General features: G+C 52.6%; 2 protein-coding genes across 3 annotated transcripts in view; one reads left to right on the plus strand and one right to left on the minus strand.

Annotated features, from left to right (window-relative positions):
* On the minus strand, window positions 1-18,874 carry RBPJL (recombination signal binding protein for immunoglobulin kappa J region like). The gene is made up of 12 exons (XM_059862955.1): window positions 18,638-18,874; window positions 12,726-12,801; window positions 6,690-6,815; window positions 4,749-4,819; window positions 4,400-4,515; window positions 3,370-3,544; window positions 2,468-2,605; window positions 1,913-2,022; window positions 1,656-1,796; window positions 1,202-1,357; window positions 918-1,021; window positions 1-500 (listed from the first exon to the last, which is right to left on the minus strand). Exons 1-12 carry the CDS (start codon window positions 18,663-18,665, stop codon window positions 227-229), a joined length of 1,515 nt encoding a protein of 504 aa, XP_059718938.1. The 5' UTR covers window positions 18,666-18,874; the 3' UTR covers window positions 1-226.
* MATN4 (matrilin 4) overlaps window positions 12,648-20,891 on the plus strand; it is a 16,270-nt gene continuing 8,026 nt past the window's right edge. Inside the window, exon 1 of one of the 2 annotated variants that reach the window (XM_059862953.1) lies at window positions 12,648-12,769. The gene's annotated coding sequence lies outside the window, so the exon portion shown is untranslated. Of the gene's footprint in view, window positions 12,844-20,891 lie in introns of both variants that reach the window. The other variant, XM_059862954.1, reaches the window with a different exon arrangement.

Raw genomic sequence — 20,891 nt, forward strand, 5'->3', positions numbered from 1 at the left:
CAAGCCTGATTTATTGATGCTCTCATGTGAGATCTCAGCAGTGTGAGATGCTGCTGTGAGAAGGAGATAAATCAGTAAATCACAGGAGCATGGTGTGTGTTCAGTGAATGGGGAGGACCCTTTGGCAGGGCCACCCCAAGCCCTGGATGAGCCTCCCCAGCACGGCTCAGGGCTGTTCCCCTTCCCTAGGCCAGCAGTGAGGCCAAGCCTGTTCCTGCCCAGCCTGCTAGGTCTGCATGAAGAGGTGGAAGTTGGTCCTGGTAAATTCCTGATGGATACTGTCAAGTAATTTGTCCGAGTCCTGGGGAACATCTGAGAGGACCTGCTGCCCTGGGATGCAGCTCTGCTCTGGGGTGTAGGTAAATGTGAAGGAGCTGGAGTAGATGAGGCCATCGTCCCTGATCAGCAGGAGTGGGACTGTGATGGGATAGCGCAGCCACCTCCAGTCGCTGCCGAAGGCAGAGACATCAGGGACCACACACACAAGGGACTTGGGGCTCCTAGCAACAGGGCAGGAGAGGAAAACGTGCATTAACCAGGGAAGGTCCTATGCAGGAGTAGCCAGCAGTGAGTGACTGCACTTCTCCTCCAACCTGGAGCTCAGTGTGAAGCCTCCAGCCAGTTCCCCCACTCCTCCCAGTCTTTCATTCCTCTCTGCCAGGGCTGCTTGGTTGTTTGCAGTTGCCTGAAATCCCCATTGTCCCCCACCCATGGCTATGGCCAGACTGCAGTCAGGGCAGAGAGCAGGCACCAGACTCATTCCTACCACTGCTTGCAGTGCTCGTGTTTGCTCCTGCAGGATGGGCAGTGCAAGTGTCCTTGTCCCCAAGGTCTGCAGCCACCTCCTTCCCAGGTCCACCCAGCACAGCCCACACCTGGCTGCTGTTCCCTGCCTTCAGCTCCCCTATTCACGTTACCTGTACATGGTCTCTGCTTCCACATCTCCGAACCAGACCTTGAGGTGTGCATGGAAATACTCCCCCTGCACCTCCAGCATGGCCACGTCCCCACCACCTGTGAGCTGTGACGGGCAGAGGGCATGGCAGGGCTGGGTGGGCTATGAAGCCAGACTCCTTCTCCTACGGGCTGCTCTGCCTGTGCATCTCATTCCCACCTGAGAATGGGAGGTGCCAGGGGGTGCAAGGGCTCAGGGGCAGGAGGCAGGCAGGTGACAGGGGGGACAGCCCGAGGCTGTGCCTACCTGCAGGGCAGCGATCAGCGGCACGGGGCTGACGGGCTCGCGCACGCACGCCAGGCTCTCGCTGAAGGTGTACTCCACTGTCTCCGTGCTGATGATGGTCCAGCACGAGCCGTCGTTCAGCAGCTCCCTGTTGGCTTCCTTCGGGCAGGGAGATGCCTGTGGAGAGTGTCAGAGCTCCAAACACGCTGCAGGGGAGGTGGTGGGGAATGGGGCTGGGATGTCTGGCTTCTGCCCTCAGTGTCTCTGTTCCAGCAAGTGACTGCTTTGCTTATGGGGAAATGGGGATTGTGATTCCTTTCCAAAGACCTCAGTTCCAGTGTCCCCACTAAAGCTTTGCCATGATTCAGGCCCGAGTTTGGATGCAAGAACCCTCCCAGTGCCATGCTGGCCAGCCTGATGCAACACAGGAGCTTGGAGAGATGACAGCAAGCACCCTGCTCCTGCACTGCCATACCTGGAACTGGATCACCTTGTCTGTGGAGAGACACAGGTACATGCGGTCACTGCCCTGCAGCTGGAAGGCACACTTGTGGAGCTGGGAGATGGGCTCATCCACATCCAGCATGGCGTACTGCTTCATCACCTTCCGGATGATCTGTGGGCAGCAGCATCCCCGGCGTGGATCCCTGATGTGGATCCCCGGCACGGCCCCGCCGCTCGGAGCCGTGAGCGGCCGGGTCTGTGCGCTGACAGCGCAGGCACGGAGCTTACCAGGGGCGGCAGGGTGACGCCGGTGGCCGTGCAGACCAGCTGGACCACGGAGCCGTAGCGGATGTACCCTTCCCGCAGGGGGAACTCGCTGCGGCTGCAGCGCTCGTCGGCTGCCCGGGAGGGAGAGAGGCAGTCAGCCCGGGGAGCTGGTTAACCCAGCTAGGCACAGGTCTGGCCCTGCTCCCGCTGGTGTTTTACGGCTTCCACTGCTTGGAGAGAGCATCATTCCCTAGGAGCCCAGCCCGGGAGAGCAGGATGGGGATGCAGTACCTTGCAGGGCAGGAATACTGTTGGGCTCTGGTCTCTTCTAGACAATCCCTTGCTTGGATTTGTAAACCTCCAGACCAGTACAGCCCTGGTCACGGCCTCTGTGTCCTCAAAACCAGTGGGAAACGTCCAGAGACACACCAGGAATGCCGGGCAGAGGTGAGACTGAGCCAGATTCCTGCACCCCCAGGCTAATTCCCATGCCTTTTGCCCCAAGAACTGGCTTTGCAGGACGGGAGAGCCAGGGCTGGAGGCATGGGGGCATCAGTGTCCCCCGAGGGTCCTTACCCAGGTGGAGGGTGAAGGCTGCCCACTGCCGGGCGCTGGCGATGAAGGCTCCTCCCTCCACAGACAGGTACCGGGTGCTGACGGTCTGGGAGCGCAGGCGGTTGAAGAGGGACACTTTGGAGCCTGAGGAGATGCAGACTGTGGGGAGAGGTGCCCGGGTTAGTGCTTGCCAGGACTAAATATGGCTCTGTCAAGCCCAGCGAGGACAAGCTCTGGTTCCTGGGGTACCCAGCAGCCAACACCCTCCCCACTGCCTTCCCCTCTGTGTGAGTGGGGTGAGGCCCATGGTGTGGGGACCACATTGGCATCAGGGCATGACAGCCCGTGCTGGGTGAATCATTTGGAAGTGAGACATCACTGTGTCAGATACCTCCTCTTTTGGGAGTTCCCATGGGCTTTGTGGGTACCCACATTTCTCCTCACAGAGAAAAGCAAGGCACAGTTCTTCCCGAGAATATTTCTGGGATTCACATTCTCTGAACCTCAGAGAAGGAAAGGCCAATTCATACCATTTGCTGTGCCTGTGTTTGTGCAAAAATAGAATGCAACATGGAGATTGTTTACCCAGAGTGATGGTGTTTTGTTTCCTTGGCCTATCAGGGCCAAGTGTGTGTGCAGATTGTCAGGTGACAGTCACAGATTCTGGGCAGTGTGAGCAGTTGTGTGCAGGGTTGAGTGCTTGGCAGATTCAGTTTTAGATGTATATAATTATATAATATGATAAAGTAATTAATTAGAATTCTGATATCCATGGAGTCAGATGCATCATTCTCTCCCCTCGGTGGGACCCTCACAGCACTGCAATGTTTGGGTCCCGCCTGGACCACTCCAGAGCCAAGCTGTGAGCAGAGAGCATCCCACGCTGGGCTGGCACCCACCTCCCTCCCCACAGAGCCACTCACGGTCCGTGTTCTTCAGGGACTGCTTCTTCTGCGAGGGTTTGGAGATGACCTTGATGAGTTTGCTGTGGAAGGTGCCGATCTCCTGCCCGTTGCTGAAGAAGAGCTTCAGGACCAGGCGGAAATGCTTGCGCTTGTCCGTGTCCGAGATGTACAGGGCCTTGGCACAGCTGAACCCCTGCCAGGGGCACAGAGGGGCTGCCAGCAGCTCCAGCCCAGCCCCACCAGCCCTCCTCACCCTCCTCACCACCCCACAAGGACATAATAGCGCCCTTTCAACGAGCCCCGGGTTCATTTAAAGGGAGAAACGACCAGAGATGTTATTACAGGTGGAATGAAGAGCTGGGGATCAGCAGAGGCTTTATTTACACTGGGGGCAGAGTATTCCTTATGGAAATGAATGTTCATGTGTGATTTATCCCACATAACATGAGAAATCACCCTGGGTTTATGGTTTCCCTCATCCTGGCCGATATGCTGTGCCTTAGCAGCAAGGCAAGCACTGTGGACAAAGGCTCTTTCTGTGAGGTTCCTGGCCTGCCTCAGACCCCGTGCTCTTCAGGGACCCCAGATAATGCTGGTTCTCCTTTTTTTCCTCTCCAATCAAAAGAAGCCAGAGCTCTGCTGAAGGATTTGAACTTTGGGATCAACTGGGGCATTTTTTTAACCCTATTTATCTACAAATGAAGGACCAGGCTTTAATTTTGTGACAAGCAGCAGTGCTGCTCATCAGGAGAAGGAACCAGGGCTGAGGGAGCTGTGCAGATTTTGACAGCCACAGGGCTGTCGACCTGAAAAGATGGTTCCAGAGAAAGACAGGGATCTTTGGGCTACCTGGATTGCTACACATGCTACAACAGGCTGGCAGAGTGGGAGTGGGGAGTTATGGCTAAGAAGAAAGAAGTTATGGAAGGAAGAAAGACATCCTGAGGATGGGGAGGCTGTGACATCCCAGGGTGTGGGGTGCTGCTGGTGACAGCCCAGCCCCTGCATGAGAGGGATCCCCACAGCCCCAAGGAGCCACAGGCTTTACCTTTGCATCTGGCTGCTCCTCAAAGCTCAGCTTCTGGGTCTCCAGCAGGCTGCTGCCCATGCTGTCCAGCCCCATGTACCCACACACCCGAAATCCAGCCTCTCCCAGGTCCCTGGCTGGAAGAGACAAGGAGAAGAACCTTCCAGCCCCCTGCACAGGCTCAGCTTCTCCAGGAGCAGAGCATGACCAAGCCCCAGCCCTCCCTGGGTCTGGATTTCAGGCTTGAGAAGGAAAGGAGTTTGGGGGGCCAAAACCAACATAAACAGACTCACTATCCCCTTTGCATAGGCAGAGGGCAGCTTTCCATGGTGCAGGAAGGGAGGGAGGAGAAGTCCAGGGCTCTGCTCACCTTTTATCTGCTCCTGCTTTAACTTCCATCCCGGCCCGCTCAGGTAAACACAAGGTGGGGGGCAGAAAAACCTGCAGAGACCAGAGGGCATTTTCTCACTGCCCTTCAGCACCCTGAGAAGGTGCTCAGGAGTGGCTGCATGGCTGTGCTGAGAGCAGAGACCTTCACTGGGGATCAGCAGCACTGGGGGCACCCCTGCACCCCGGGAGGCACGTGGAACTCAGCCAGGGGCTGGGGACCCTCTGCCCTGCACCTCCTCCAGTGCCTGCTTCCAGCCTCAGCAGCTGCCACATCTGGTGGTGCCACTGTGGCCAGGATCCCACCAGTGACAGGATGGCCCTGGGATGGGAGGACAGGGACCCTGGCACCCCCAGCTCCCCCAGAGACACGGAGCCATCAGAGCCTGCCCCTGCCTGACTGCCATGTGGGAGTTTCAGCAGGCTGGGAACAGAGTTTGCATTCACAATCAGTTCTGCAGCCCAGTGCAAATAAATCTATAGCCAGGAGTTTGGAAGCCCATTTTCCTGTGTTTTATTTGGGTTTCCACTGTCTTTGCACTTGTGTGAATGGTGTAAATTCATCCTCTATGGATTCTAGGTAAAGCACTAGCAGAGAAAACACCAGTGCAGGGGGGTTGGATATTTTGGAGCCCTGGAGGTACAAGTTTATTTAAACAACTCATCCACAGCACAGGCCCCTGACTCCCATTATTAAGGAAAATGCCAGCAGCACCTTCAAATTTTAACTTGGGAGCTCTGTGTAGGTTTTTCTCTCCCTTTTCAGACTGGCATCTGATTTTCACCCCTTGCATGGTGTCAGGAGCAGAGGAAAGAGGCTGAGATGAGAGGGCTCCCTCCTGGCTGGAAGATTCAGTCGTGAAATAACTTTTTTACCTGTGGACCAGCAGCCCCTGGCAGGAGACTGGATGTGGTGAGAACTTTCAGCCCATCCCAGAGCTGTCTCCTGGGGTCTGGGTGGTTCCACCTTGGAGGCTGAGCTCGTTGCCTCACAGCTGTTCCACGCTGGGTAATAAGGGAGCAGTATTTATAGCCCAAGGATTAATGGAGGATTAATTACATCGCAGTGCCGCAGCCTGACGTCACTGCCAGGGAGTGGCAATTTTGGAGATTCAAGCCAGAACCTCAAGGTGCTCAGTGTGGGAAGAATTTTCAAAAATAGCAGCTTTTTGGAGCCCACTGGCATTGATGGAAACGGCCCAGTCCCTGCTGTGGCTGTGCTGATTTTAAGACAAGAGTTAGAGGGCAGTTAAAACACCAGCCTTTCCTTCTTGGGGGGTGAGATTTGAACAGAATCTTGACTTCTACTTTGTCTTTCTTTACTGCTGCATGGAAAGAACCTACCCACTGGGAATGTCTAACTGGGATGGATGCAGGGTGGAGCTAATATCTTTCTTGTGTTATTCAATTCGTGGAGACTAAATGATAGCTTTGGATGCAAAGATGTCATGAGTGGATGCAGAGGGGATAATTTGTTTCACCAGCTTAGATCAGGGAAATCCAGCAAGGCTGAAATCAGGCTTTAGGTAGCTGGGTTTAGAAGTGGCTATCAGGGAAGCTGGGACTATCTCCTGTGGCAGCAGCTCTCTGGCCACGGAGAGAAACACAGAACATTACCAGGATCATTCTGGGAGAGTCTGTGAGAGGATCAGAGAAAAGAATGAGAAACAATTCTTACATTAACTTGCTGCACCTGGTATGGTGAACATGTGGAATGTGTTATGGAGATTTGTTTACCAAAGGGTGGTTTCTTAATTAGCCAGTGGTGAGGGTGTTTTGATTGGAGGACCAGTTAGGTCAACCTGTAGCAAACTAGGGCATAAAAGCATGGGTTTCTTAGTAAATAACAATCAGCCTTGTACAATAGATGGAGATTGTGTAACTTATTGCTTGGTCCTGGCCCCTTGTGCTGACAATCCCCCACCTTTTTTCGTTGCCATAGGACTTCTGTGCCACCTTGGCATGCAGGATCAGCACTGTCTGGTCTGCTGGCAGCTGCAGGTACCTCCTCACGCTGTCCTGGAGCAGGCTGCCTTGGCATGGCTTGGGTCTGCAAGACACAATTTCCCTGGCACTGGGGCACCAGAGCCAGCTCCTGCCCAGCCCTGCAGGGAGCAAGGAGCTCCCTCCATGCCCAGCCTGATGGGGTGGGCAAGGTGGAAATGCTTTCCCATCAGAAGGAACTGCAGCTTAGCTGCTCTGAGAGTGAGGCTGGCATTGAAAAATAAAAGTTAGGGTAATGGAGTAACTGCTCCATTAGTTTGCCACCAAACACACACAGGGCATTTCTAAGACTTCCAGCCCCATGCAATGGTGGCTGTGCTCTGATTATTAATTTGTTTCTCAGCCTGATGTGCTTGTTGCTGTATGGCTTTTGGGTGAGCTGGGCAGTGATGCTACTGAGCTGTGAGTGCAGCTGGGAGCTGCCATGTGAGGTGGAGCAACTCATTGGGTTCTGCAAGGGATGTTGGGTGAAAATAGCTGCAATTTTCTCTGAGACCTAGGGAGTAGGTGGTTCTGCTGATTGTTTCTGCTCTATTAACTAGAAGGAGTTCTCAGGCACCTGGCATGTAACTCTGCTAACTCGGTAGGCTGGGTTTTAACCAGTTGGAGAGAGATAAGGTGGGTCTGAGATGCCCTGCTCTGCCACCTGGGACATGTGTGTAAGGGGGGAGAGCTCTGGGATGTCAGCTGTGGAGCACCACTCCCTGAACAACACCTGCTCCTGCCCTGCTGAAAGCCCCTAAACCCCCTGAGCCTGAGACAGGAGCATTGCCTGAGCCCCTAAACCCCCTGAGCCTGAGACAGGAGCATTGCCTGAGTTTGGGATGTTTGACTGGATAAGATGAAACCAGAGGAGAAGGAAGAGGAGGTGCCTGTGTAGGAGTCCCTCCTTGGCACATCTGTCAATGTGGTCACTGGGAACATTGCTGCTACTGAGGGGACCCAGCCTGGTTAATGACTCTCCTACCAGAGACAGAGGCAAAGCAGTCTCAGAGAAGGCTGGGAAGCCCCAGCCACAGTGGAGAACACAGGGCAGAGTAACTGTGAGAGAGCATCTGGGGGCTGAGGGCAGCACTGGGGGAAAAGGGCTGACACTAGGGGTATCAGGCATGGCCACCCAAGGAGGAACTTCCAAGAGATGTGCAGGGGAGCATTCCCATTAAACACAGCCTCTCTTCCTCTCAAATGGGCTAGAAATGGAGAAAAGTTGAGAGCATAAATGATCAGATGTGTGAAGATAGGTAGGTCTGGTCCTGCCATCACCCCAAGGCAGGCTCCTCATGGTGAGCTCCTCTGGGTTCAGAGGACAGAGCAGGCTCCCAGGGAGAGAAGCTGCACACAGTCACCCCAAGCAACCTGCCAGAAGAGTCTGCCTGCCAGCTCTGTTCTTCACAGTGCAATTCTTTAAAAAGGCTGTGCCCCTTACAGCTTTTAGCACCATGTTGCAATTCACTTTAAACACATTTCAGTTCCAGTTTTCCCACCTTTGGATGGAGCTGATGCCTTGCTGTTGTATGAGGAAGAAAAACACATGTCCCTATAAACAAATACATACCCAGTGTCTTCTCTGAGCAGTGCCAGGGGGACCTGACACTTTGCACTGCACAGATGTGCTCTGTTAGCTTACTAGAGGGGCAATATAATCTCCTGCCCTCCTTGTTCCCAGTTCCTTATCCTAGATGTGTTAGCTAGTAAACATAAATTACCAGAGCCCTGCCAGAATCAGATTTACATCCAGGGCCAGTGTCAGTGTCACCCACAGCATTAACTGCTACTCTGTGCCTGGAAAATGAATGTTTTATGGCCATTCCTGACTGCAGAGCACAGGCTGCCACCAGGCTCTGCTCTTGTGGCAGCCCCAGAGCTGCTGCCAGCACAGGCCCCTGGGTTTAGCCCTGGCTCAGCCCACAGCACTCATGGCAAAGCAGGAGCAGCTCCTTTGCCAAGGCTGTACCTGTTCCCTCCATCCAGGTGCTGGGAGACTCCTGCTCCAGCACTCCAGCACACTGAAGCAGAGCTTTAGCAACCAGTGGCTGCTCCAGGGTGGGTCACTTAGTCTTGCTGAGGTTTCACTCCCCTTTCTAGCCAATGAATATTTTATATCTTTGCACAGCCAAAGAGATCCCATAAGAAAGTTATTTAATCTTTTTCCATAGTGGCAATCTGCAGCTGTTTCACTCCTCTGCTGCCAAGCAATGGTGTGATTTCAGCTTTGATCTGCCTTTGCTATTTTTCCTTTCATATAAAAGCACTATTTGGGAATCTCTCAGCAAAATCTGGGTTTGGTTTTGAGTTTTTCTTTTTCTTTTTTTTTTTTTTTTGGTTGATTTTGTTAGTTTTTTTCTTTCTTTTTTTTTTTTTTTTCAGAACAACTGATTGTGATTGGGATAAATATGGAAATGTATCAAGGAAATTGGCCTGACCCTGGACACCCTTTTACACTACTGCAGTGTTAAATTAACTAACACAGTGTTAAATGAGTACTGAACCTTGCTGGCTCTGCTCAGTAGCATTTCACCCTCAGTTTGTCAGAGACAACGGGCACACAGCAGGGAAGAACCAGGCTGGGTGTGTGAATTTTTTCCTGGTGAGTCTCATCGTTCAGTGTGCTGTGTAAAATTAGGAGTGCAGCTCTGGGTCCTTGTGTCTCAGCTGCAAAGTCACATGCTCCATCCCCGTTAGTGTCACCAATGCAGTCACCAGTGCCCATCCAAACTGTTCGGGGTCTCCCTGTGGGGCTCCTCTGCCACTGACCCCTTGGCAAAGTGTGGAACAGCTTGGCACAGAGGCCAGGCAGTGGCAGGGAGTGTTCAGGAGCAAATTGCCAGGAGCTGTGGATTAAGACGTGTGCTGACAGCGTGGGCAGCAGCAATGCCTGCTCTGCAGAGCCTCCTGCAGCACTGGCTCAGGGCAGAGCCAGGCTTGTGCAGGTATCCCTGCATAATTCCAGAGGCACGTGGGTCACTGCCTGGAGCTGATTAAAGAACCTTCTGGAACAATTACCCACATGCTACTTACTGCTTGAAGGGGGAATGTTCATGCCAAAGGCAGGTACACAGATGGGAGCTCTTCAGATTTGATGTGCAGCTGGAGGAACAACTACCTAGAAACTTACCTTCCTTTTCTTTGTCCCTTCTCTGCAGCCCTTGCCTCCCAAATTTTGGGGCTAGATTGTGTCAGTGACGCACTCCTGAACAGTGCTTGCCATTCTGCCCACAGAGGTGACCACCCAGCGTCCATCATCTGCTATAAATTTCTCTTCAGAGAGTCAAAGGGCTATTGCTAAAGCAGCTCAGTGTGCCCACTTGGCTCCTTCTGGCACCTACAGCCTCCTCAGGGTTACAGAGAATTATTCACTCCTTCTGACATTTATTATATTAAATTATTAAAATGCTTACGTTGTAGTGCAGTGTTAGTTCAGTGTCATGTTAGCAGCACCACACGGGCTGGGCTCTCACAGCTCTCACTAAAAGCTGCCTTTTCAGAGCCTGAGGTCTTGGCTGGGGCTCAGCTGCTCTCCACACAGTTGGGCATTATGTAGAAAAAGGTGGGGGGGGAGCAAGGGGGGATCCACCACCTTTCTCCTACACTGGTTTCTGTAAGCCTTTCCCCTTCCCTGCTCAGCCTGGCACCACTTACCAAGGCTTTTCCTTTGCCTAGGTCAGGATGTGCCTCGGGAGAGGGTGTGAGTGCATTTGTGGTGCATCTCTAGGGTGGCTCTGCCCTGCTGCTTGAGGTGGGAGAGACCCAGCGTACCCCGGGGGATTTGCAAGCCCTGGCTGGGTTGCTGTGCCCTCTCCCACGGGAAATGAAGCAGAAAAGGAGGAGTGCTCTGTGTGCTTTCCACAGGAGTCACACAGCTGGACCACCTTGCACAGGGCTGTTTCATGTGGGCACACAGGGAGCCCAGGCAGGCGCCGGGAGGCTTTGGTAGGGTTGGACCCCACAGTCCCACGGCTGATTTTAGGAGAACTGATGTTTAACACCACAGCTGAAAATTATCCCTCTCCCTCCCAGCAGCAAGTGTTCAGGGGCATCACTCAGTGCCTTGTCCTGCCTCCAGCTGGGGAATGCTGCTCCCTGTGTGGGACATGCCCTGCTCCACACATCACCTTCTGTGTGCACACCCTTGGGCAACCACAGCAGGAGAAAAAGCGCTTTACAGGCACTGGGAGAAGCAAACTGCCCTCTGCCCTGCTGCCTTTCAGTTCAGTGAGCTCCACCAGCTCAGTCTGCTCAGGAAGGGATCTGATATGTTTGGTCCCCTGGGAATGAAAGTACCCAACTCTGGAGACCAAAATACAATCCTGGCAGCTATTGTTTAAAAACTGGGTCTTCAAATCACCTCTTTATACAAGAACTGGAACTCACAGTAACAGTGTCCCCAAGTGCAGGTAGCACTGAATTGAAGTGCAGAGACCTAATTTGCTGCTTTTTCCCCCCAAAAAAGGAGCTGTGGTTTGCCTTGCTCAGGACACAGCTGCCCTGAAGCTTGCTGGGGACTTGCTGCCACAGAGGGCAACTGTTCTTCCCTCAGTTTGGGGAAACCAAACATCCTAATAAAAAATATCCATTTTAGAGGTCTGGGTTATATTTTGTGCAGATCAGGGGAGAAAACGCCTGCAGTGCTCTTGGGTATGGAGTCAAGGCAATGTTTATGCAAAAGGAAAAGCCATTAGAAATCACAGAAATGAGAAGCCTGCAGTTTCTGGCTTCCCTCATTTTTCAATACCTCCTTTAATCCAGACCAACCCAACCCACAGCCCTTGTATATGCATGGGTATTTATAAATCCTGTATTTTCCTCACTGCACACACAAGTGAAATTCAGCCTTTTCTAGGCCTGGGGGATTCATCGACCACACCAAGGGCAAACAGCGGCCGAGAGCAGGAAGCACGAACAGCCTGTGGCACTGAGCTCTGCAGGGAGCAGGGGCCAGCTGGGCTGGGCACCCCAGCAGCACCAACACCCCCAAAACACCCAAGTTTGATAAAACAGCATTGGCACATCTGCTAGAACATTCAGACAGTGTGGGGGTAATTTACCAGAGTCCCCTTTCTCTGTTCCTGGTGTGCAAGGAGGAAAGGAATTGCTGTTAAAGCACCATGACACAGTCCTATAAAGCACTAAAGGTGGTTCCTGCCACCACCAGATTGATCTAAGTGCTGGGAGAGGTGGGGGACTGGGAAGATCTATTCCAGGGTTTCCTAGAAGCCTCTGCTGATGATCTCCAATGCACATCAGTTGACCTTCTTGATGGAAGTTTAACCTGAGGCTCTACAGCCCTCCAAGCTCTGCTCTGCAATTTCCTGGCTCAAAGTCACCTCCCCACACTGCAGCCACTACCTGCTGATGTTCCTAAACTTCCAGGGCATTGTAAGTCAAATGGATATTAAGCTTAGACTCTCCTTTTTCCATGAACTTTTGAGTTTATGGGGCTCCCAAGGGCATTCCCCCAGCAGGAGAAGAGACAAGAAAAGGGTAAAAAAAATTTAAAAGGAGAAAATAATAAAAATATAAAACAAAGAAAAAAGCAAAGGAGAAGAAATAGATAAAATAAAGAAAAAAAAAGATAAAAAAGAACAATAAAATAGAGAAAAAATAAAATTAAGAATAAAAACAAAAAAAAGAAGAGAAATAAAGGGGTAAAAATGGGAAAACAGAGAAAAATAAAGAAAAATTAAAATAAACTCTAAAAGCAGCAGGGCCCTCCACGCCGGTGAGCCCACGGCCGTACCGGGCCGCGCACCCTCCGGTGCCGGCTCCACCTGCGCGCAGCTCCCGCGGGGCCGCGCTCGGCGGGGCGGGGGCAGGTGGGAGCCCCCGGGTCCCCCCCGCTCCCAGCGCTGCCCCGGGGCCGGGCCGTGCCCGCCCCGCCGCCCCCCCGCTCCCCCGCCCCGTTAAAGCCGGCGGGGCCCCAGCGCTGCCGCCGCCCCGCACCGCCCGCACCGCGTACCTGAGCCAGCAGCGCGGCGGGGAGCGGCTCCGCGGCCGGCACGGGTGAGTCAGGGGCTCCGCGGGCACCGCCGCTCCTGCGGAGAGGACAGGAGAGGAGGAGGGTGAGGAGGGTGCGGGTGAGTCCGGTCCCGATCCCGATCCCGATTCCTGTCCCGGTCCCAGCCCGGCCCGGCGGGGCTGTGCGCGGCGCCGAGCGCTGCCGCGGACATTGGCACCCTCCGAGGGGGCTTTTCCTTGGAGCGGGGCTGGCAGGAAGGGGAGCGGCGATCCTGGGCGCCAGGAGCAGAGAGCAAAGCCGGGAAGAGGGGAAAAGCGTATCCTTAGTCCCGAAGGGTTTTTCCTCCCGTCTGCGGGCTGGAGCCTTCCCGACCCCCGGCCGCACGGGCTTGGCCCCGCGGCGGTGCCGGGGCACGGTACCCGCTCGGTCCCGCGGTGCTATGTGAGCGATGTGAGCTCTTCCCGCTGCCGGGATGGCTCCTGCTGCCTGCCCTGCTCGCCTTTTGCCTACCTGTCGGGCAGGTCCCTGCTTATACAACCGAGGATCTCTTAGCAGAGAGTAATAAGGTCTGGTACACCTGGGCAAGGCGTACTGAGCAGCAGGAAATCGAGATCCTGCAGAAAGATAAGCTCGGAGGTGTACCCTAAGTTTGTTTCTGCACGACTGGAAAATTGCATCTGTGCATACTCGTTTGCACAAGCAATCACCCACCTTTGGCTTATCATTCCAATTGTTTCACAGGATAAAATTAGCTTTGGGCACTTCTGTTCCAAGCAATTACATGGGAAAACTTGTTTGGAAAATCAGATTATTCTGCACTCATTGTGTTTGTGTGGACATGTACTTGAGTGAGCTGTGTGGAGCTGAGCAGATACACGCTGTGGTGGTGGTATGTGCTCTGCTGGGGTTTTGCCCCTCATTCTGCAGGGACAGCCTTTGCTGTGGAGCAGAGAGCTGCTGAATCCATCCAGGAGGTGGGCTGCAGAGTGGTTAAGGAGGCTGGCAGGGAAACGGGACTGTCCCGTGTTAATAGAAGCCACCATGTGTGCACTGGTGAGGGGAGCAGGGGTCCAGGAGAGGGACCTGTTCTCAGACCCAACTCTGAGACAAAGCATGGGGCTTTGCCTCTTTTGCTATATCAGACTGGATTTTTGCTTCATTTAAACCCAGATTATTTATAAAGTTATTATGAAGTTCTCCCTGTGGGACCTCTCCCTGTGGGACCCTCTGTAGCATCTCCTGTTTGTAAAGATTTGTATTTTTAGGAGCAATTAATCCCAGATAGTGAGTGTGCAGGTTCTCAATAACAAGTAGAAACTGCATTTCACAAGCAGATTCTTGCAATCTCTCTGCAGGAATTCATTAGATTGCTGTTGATATCAGCAAAAAGCTGTTGGTGGGGAAATCTCTCAGATCTCAGCCCTGATCTTTGCCATCAGGATATGGATAAATTCAGCCTCATCCAAAATGCAAACTTCCCTCTGGAAACAGGCAGCAGATCTTGGTGTTTGCAGTAAAACAACACTGTTTATCAAAGCAGGCAGGGTATTGCTGCATCCAATGGGAAAAAGCTGTTGTTGATTTTTGTGGAAGTTGTAACTTTCATTTGTTGTTGAAGAATTAAAGAAACCATATGTGCTCAGTACAGGATGGGCTCAGGGGCTGCCCTGGTTGGTGGCTGTAGCAAACAGAGGAGCTGTGGCCAACAAGGCAGCCTGTTGTAGGAAATCTGTGGTCACAGAAGATGTTTGTGCTCCCATTGCTCATAACATAGCGTTTCCCTTGAGGTTGGCATTAGGGGTTAAAGGTTTTCAAGAGAAGTCTTTGTTTAAACATCTTTAAAGTTTCCAATAGGGGCCCCTTTGTTCTCTCTGGAGCAGTGTGCCTGCCTTGTTAAAAACTCAGCACTCATAAAATGCCATTTACAAATGCCTGATGAATAGGGCTGAAACATGGAGGGGGGATAGAGTTAGTATCCACACACACACACGGGACTTACAGACAAGCCCTACTGTGAGTGAATAAATGGGACCTAGAAAAAACACAGCAAAAAAAAAAAATAGATGGAGTGGTGCTGATAAAGAAACTTATAAAAGTCTGCTGCTCCCCCTGCACCCCTTGGGGCCTTTCGTGCCAGATGTCTCCTCCAGCCAAGCCAGGAGGCTGAGTGACTCCTGACACTTGTCATTACCTCTCAGTAATCCTGTTTTCTCCACTTTGGGCCCAAACAGTTGCAAACTGAGCACTTGGGCTCCCTCAGGAGCTCGTGCATCTGCCATAAGGGCTCTGCTGTTCTGCTGGCCTTGGGGACCCTGACTCAGTGCTCTCCATTACCTGCTGTGGGCTGGTGAGCATCATCCCCCTGTAGGTACTCAGAGCACAGATGTACCTTTGGGTGCCAGGTATTGTTTTCAGCTCTTACAAGGCTTTGGTTCTTTCCTGCCTTGGATAAATAAAAAGGACTTAAACCATCTCTGTTAAAGCAGGAGAGGGTAGAGGTGTGTGCTCAGGAGACTCCTGAGACTGGTTCACAGCGATGGCAGCATTTCCATGTGGGGTGCTCCAGGCTGAGTTTTATCCTGTGCCTGAGTCTCTTTCTTGGTTCTAACACAGCTTGTCCTTCCTGGCATTTTTCACTGGAGTCAGAACCCATCTTCCCCACCAATATTCTGTCTTTGCCTGTCTATCTGCAGACTTCTGATCCTCTCACCTTGCAAGCCCCGCTTGCACACGAGTCCACCCTTAGCCTGGTCCCTCTGGTGCCCCTCAGGGAAATCCATAGGGCTCAGCTGCTCTCCCTTGCAGAGAGGTGGCAGTACCTTGGTTTCTCTCCAGACTTCAGCTTTTCTGTCTCTGGGCTGTGTTGTGCTTTGCAGTGTGTAAGTTCAGGAGTCTTGGAGTGCAGTCTGTGAGCCCACAGGGGTGCATGCTCTATGGCAGGAGCCAGTGGGAGCAGAGATAACTCCCTGTACAAGAGTCTCTGTCTGGGCTGGAAAATCGGGCAAGCTCCACACATGGAAAAACACTGCCTTTGGGCATTCACATGGCTTCCCCAAAGTGTCACCTGCTCTTCAGCATGGGCAGAAGGGAGCCACAGCCACTGTGCTGCTGGTGAAGCTCTCCTCTGCTGCATCTCCTGAGGGATCCCAGGACAGCAGATCTCCTGCTGCCAGAGGGATGTGGGAGCTGTGAATTTGGGTGTGAGACATTTCCTGTGCTACCTTTGAGGTTCTCCCTGTGAAAATTATCTACACGAACTTGATTTTCAGTTCTGAGGAGGGACAAAAAGTCCCAGTGTGCCTTTCTGCAGCTGCCAAACGTTCCTCACTTTCTGCTATTTCAATTAAACACATAGCAGGATGGGTAGGATAAAGGGGAGAGGCACAAGAATATTCTCCTGGTGTGTTTTCTTATGCCAACACATTGAGTCACATCTCTGGAGTGAGAAATATGATATAAAGACTTTGAGAAGGAGGTCAGGCAATGAATCTGTGATTGCTGGGCTGGAATAGCAGGCGGTCTCTGTGGTTGTCTGTGCCATGTAAACTTCCTGAGGTCAGCTGGGGATTGTGGTCCTAGCAGATCTGGGAGACAGATGTCCTGCTAGTAACTATCAATCTCATACCAGCTCTGCTGCATCAGGAGCTTGGCTGACAAACTCTGCAGCAGCCCAGTGGCTGATCTGGGCCATGACTTTTCCTTTGTGGTTGAACATGCATATTTCTGGGGAAAAAAATGCTAACACCTTCCTCCCCAAACAAGAACTTGGGCAATGGATTGCTGCGTCAGCTTCTGGATGGCCAGGACATCTTTCTCTCCAAGGTTTGAAGTCTCTTGGCCCAGCTCAGCTGTCCTCCAAGGACCTGTTTGCAGAAGAGCATTTGCTTTTTAAAGAGAGTCAGTAAGGTGGATCTGTCTCCTGTTGGTCACTCTTCATCAAAATCAGAGTACTCCAGTTTTGTTGAAAATAGCAGTTAGGGCTGAGTTTGCCTGTTGTGCAGCTCAGGGGACAAGTGTAGCCTAAAGGTTTTGAGTGGCACAGAGAGGAACAGAGAAATGGCACCAGCAGTCCTGAAACAGGAGCCATCTCTGACACGATTAGTTGAACAAGGAGATTTGGCAGATGTGTTTTCCTCTTGGCTAGATCTTTAACATTTTAATTTGCAAGTGAATGTGGCTTTTATCTGTGGCAGCTGTTGCTGAAGCAGCCCAGGTACAGCTTGTTTCAGTGCAGGGCTGTCTGGGCAAGAGGCTTTCCTGCCAGGTGAGTGGCAGAGCACTGGGAGGACTTTTAGAGATAGATTGAGGCAGAGAAAATCCCCGTGTGCTTTCGGGAAAACATCTAGGAGGGGATGCTCTGTCCATTGCTGCACCCAGCATTTCCTCCAAGGGGATTTCAAATGTCATGTCACAGTATAAACCTGCCAGGTCTTGAGTCCATGAGCTGTGAGTCAAAGACATCTCTTACTGCTAAAGGATCTGGTCAAGAAATATCTTCCTCCTGCCCTCCCTGTGAATATACAGGAGTGGGTCCCATCATAAAATGGGGAAAAGGCTTTTGTGGGGAGCAAGCAGAGCAAAAGAGAAGTTCCTTCTGCATCCAGCAAGGCTTTCCTGTTACAGCACTCCTGCTGACTTGCTCCTGTTGGGTTTGGAGCCTTGATGTGCTGTTGGAGAAATACAGCCCTGTTTTTCAAACAACGTGTCCTTCCAGGTGGCACTTGGCCCAGTCAAGCTGCCGTGGAGTTGTAACCAGAGAGCTCTGTGATGTCCTGGAAAGAGTCTGTGTTGCTTCTCCCACTTGTGTTTGGGAAAAAACCAAGTACACATCCATCCTTAAATGGGGGGAGAAACCCCTTTTGGGCTGGAAATTCTTGCCATTTCCATAGTCTGGATGTGCTTGTGGTCCCTGAATCTTCCTTGCTCTGAAAACTGCATTGCTGTCCTCTCTGATTTGCCTTTTGTCACCCATCTGCTGTTTGGAGCTGTGATTGAGTGTAAGGTCAATGCTGCCTGTAAAATGGTCCTGAGGGTGGATTCAGAGCTTGTGAGCAGCAGAGGTAGCACTGAGAGCTGGGCATCTGCAAGCAGAGAGCACCTTGAGATGCTGGGAGAAACCAACCTTTGGGCAACTCTCCAGGGGAGGGTGGGTCCAGCTCCAGGCTGTCCCAGGCCTCATTCTTTCACACTGCTTGCAGGTCTTGCAAATACATCTGCCAGCAATTCGTCTGTGTTTCTACTACAAATTTTGGCATCGAGAGGTGCCTCCAGGATGATGTAAGTTGTCTGCATCTCTCCAGGTAGCTCTGGTTGCTTCATTGTCCCCTGGGGCAAGGCACACTTCAGTCTTCCTCCCTTGGTCCCACAGTCCCAGCTCTTCCTCACTCCTTGCAGCTCGCAGTGAGCTCTTGTCCTGGCTTCTTGCAGGGTCTGGAGCCAGCATAGCTCCATAGCCTTGGTCCACAACCTGCTTTCTTCCTTGTGACACTACAGTCAGGGCTTTTCTTGGGCTGTGAATGCACTGCCACCTCTCCTTTCCCATCTGCCTCATCCCCTCTGCAGCTCTGTACAGAGAGCCCCCACCCCTGTAACAGAGAGGGCAGGGAGCTGGCAGCATTCCTCACCCTGCTCCCTGCCATGCCCTGTCCTGTGGCCTTGCCCAAGGCAGGGTGCACCCAGGTCCAACCTGCCACCATCTGGATGAACCAGAAGGGGAATATTCAGAGTATTTCTGTTAACCTGTAGCCAGGAGAGAGCTGCCAAGGAGGCCACGCTGAAACCTGAGGCGGCTGTTTTTCCTGAGACTCAGCATTTGGCAGGGAGAGCAGACAAGTGGTGAGCAGGGAGGGATGCAGTTGCCCTGGGGAGCAGCATTGCCAGTGGAGGTGCCCAGGGAAGGTGTGCTGGCTTACCTGTTTGTCTCTGGGGATCCATCTCCATGTCCTCCTTGGCTGAGATCACGAGCAGAGTGAAGAGGAGGTGACTCTTCAGTCCTTACATGTGCCTCTCCCCTTGGTCACCCTCCTTGCATCACACACTGACCCTCTCCCTCAGCAGAGAAGAGCAATAACTGTTTCTGCCACTGAGTTGCTCAGAAATGTCAGGAATGGTCCAAATGCCCTCTCAGCTCGTCTGCAGGGTTTGGCTGAGCCAGCCCAGGCAGCAGCACTCACCTTGCCTGGATTTTTTTGCCTTTATAGCTCAGTGTTATCTCAAGGTCTCTGGCAGTGCAGGTGGTGTTTGCCTTGCCCTGCAGCACCTGCCTGCCAGCCGCTGCCTTCCCACCCACGGCCCTCCCACTGCTGCAGGGCATGGAGGGGGTGCTGTGACCCTCAGGGTGGGAGCAGTGCCTCTGCAGGGATGCAGGTCAGCCCCAGGGAAGTGAGGGTAGAGGGAAGTTGCCACGAGCAGGGTGGTGGGAGAGATACTGGGGGACATCTGTCCCATCATCTTTGCTTCCCCATCCCTTTGCTGCCGGGGCAGGACTGGGTGTTAAATTGAATCAGGGATCAGGGCTCTGTCCCAGCCTGGTCTCTGCTGCCAGGACAGAATATGACTGAGCTGCCATGCCCTGCCCTGTCCAGGCAGCATCAGCCCTTCCAGCCATGGGGAGAGCCAAAAATTAATCCTGAGATGAGTTAAAAATAGATCAGTTGTGAACTGGTTTTCTCCTTCTTGGTTCCTGGCCCGACAGCTCATTCCTCCCTCTGGGCTGTCTTTGAAAACTCTCTGGATGCTGTGAGACACAGGCTCCATAGCAGCCTGCCACTGCAGGGAGGTGTGGAGAGAAGAGAACTGCAGAAATGTTCTAGGTGGCACAGCTGTCCCAAAAATATTTAGTGTTTTGTGAGTGCTTTTTCCCAGGGGAAAGAAGCAGTACTGGAAGAAGAATCTGTTAAATAAAAGGGGAAACAAAGATGAAGGAGGAGAACTGTTGGCTCTGTGCTTGCCTGTGGTGAGGGGCACAGGTGTCTGAGCCATCCTGGTCACAAAACTCACCTCTGCCGCCTGGGGAAGACCTGCCAGGCTGCTGTCCCTGCTCATCCCCTCAGCCAGAGCGATCCTGCTGGTCCTGCACAGCTCTGCAGAGTCACTGTGCCCCGCGCTGTTCCCGGGCTGGTGGGCTCTCCCCTCCAGGGAAAGGCCACATCTCTCACTTGGAGACGGGTCTTCTGGATCCCAGTACCCTCCAGTACCCCTTTTCTGTCCTCCTAATTCTCTAATACAGTTTTCCAGGTGTGAACACTGAGTCTTGAGACAGTTTTAAGATGCAGCTGTGAAACCTATTATCAGTGTCCCTGCTATCAAAGACGTGGTGTTCAGGGCTGCACGTAACAACTGAGCAATTAAACAGCAACCCTGGTGATGAATTACACCTGAGACCTCCTGGGGTAAATAAATACTGGCTGATAACTACCGATAAAATGGATTTTTGTGTGTTTTTTCTTAAAAGCACCCTTCCAGTATCTGAGCCCAGTCCTGGCACCGCACATATCCTGGGGAGAGTCACATTATCTGTGGCATTTCCATCCCTAGCACCTTGGTTTTCCAACCAGAGCTGGAATAAAAATAAATGAAATAAATCCATGTCCCTGCAGGAGCCAGGAAAGGCAAGGCAAGACAATGCAGAGGTGGGCAGGGAGCGAGAGAAGTGAGAAGCTGAGGTTTTGGGTAACAAGTTGAAATATCTTTTCCCCCACTGATCCCACCCTAAAGACATGAAAAAACTGTTGTGGTGCAGAGAATCCCTTGGAAAAGCCAGGACAGGGAGAGGTGCAGAGTGCTGGTGGCAGAGTGGTGGGGACCCCAAGGTGATTGAAGGAGAGCAGCAGCTGGCAGTGCTTCCCCCAGCATCTGCCTGGAGGGACAGGGGTGAGCCCCCTGCACAGGCACCCGTACACCCTCTGCCTGCAGAGGCTTCTGCTCTCCCAAGGGAGTTTGGAAACAGGCAGGGAATGGAACTTCTTGGAAAAATTATCTTTGCCAGTTACTTTGAGAGATTTGTGAGCAGGTGTTGTCTGTGCTGGTGTTTCATCTGGGGGCTTCCCTTCCTGTGCAGGAGTATCAGGAGGGCTGGTGCTCTGCATCCCTGTGTGCAGCTTTTCCATTCTCCACTGGCTGCAGAGAACAGCCACACAGTCAGGGAAAAAGCATTTGGCTGAACAT

Source organism: Haemorhous mexicanus, chromosome 18, assembly GCF_027477595.1.
Source record: "Haemorhous mexicanus isolate bHaeMex1 chromosome 18, bHaeMex1.pri, whole genome shotgun sequence".
Classification (NCBI taxonomy): domain Eukaryota; kingdom Metazoa; phylum Chordata; class Aves; order Passeriformes; family Fringillidae; genus Haemorhous; species Haemorhous mexicanus.

Coding starts and splice junctions, on each gene's coding strand:
- RBPJL (XM_059862955.1), bottom strand. CDS start 18,665: ATGGAGATGGATCCCCAGAGACAAACAG. Junction 4,820..6,689: donor TCCTATGGCAACGAAAAAAG/GTGGGGGATTGT, acceptor TGGTCTCTGCAG/GTTTTTCTGCCCCCCACCTT. Junction 2,606..3,369: donor GTCCCTGAAGAACACGGACC/GTGAGTGGCTCT, acceptor CTCTCCCCACAG/TCTGCATCTCCTCAGGCTCC.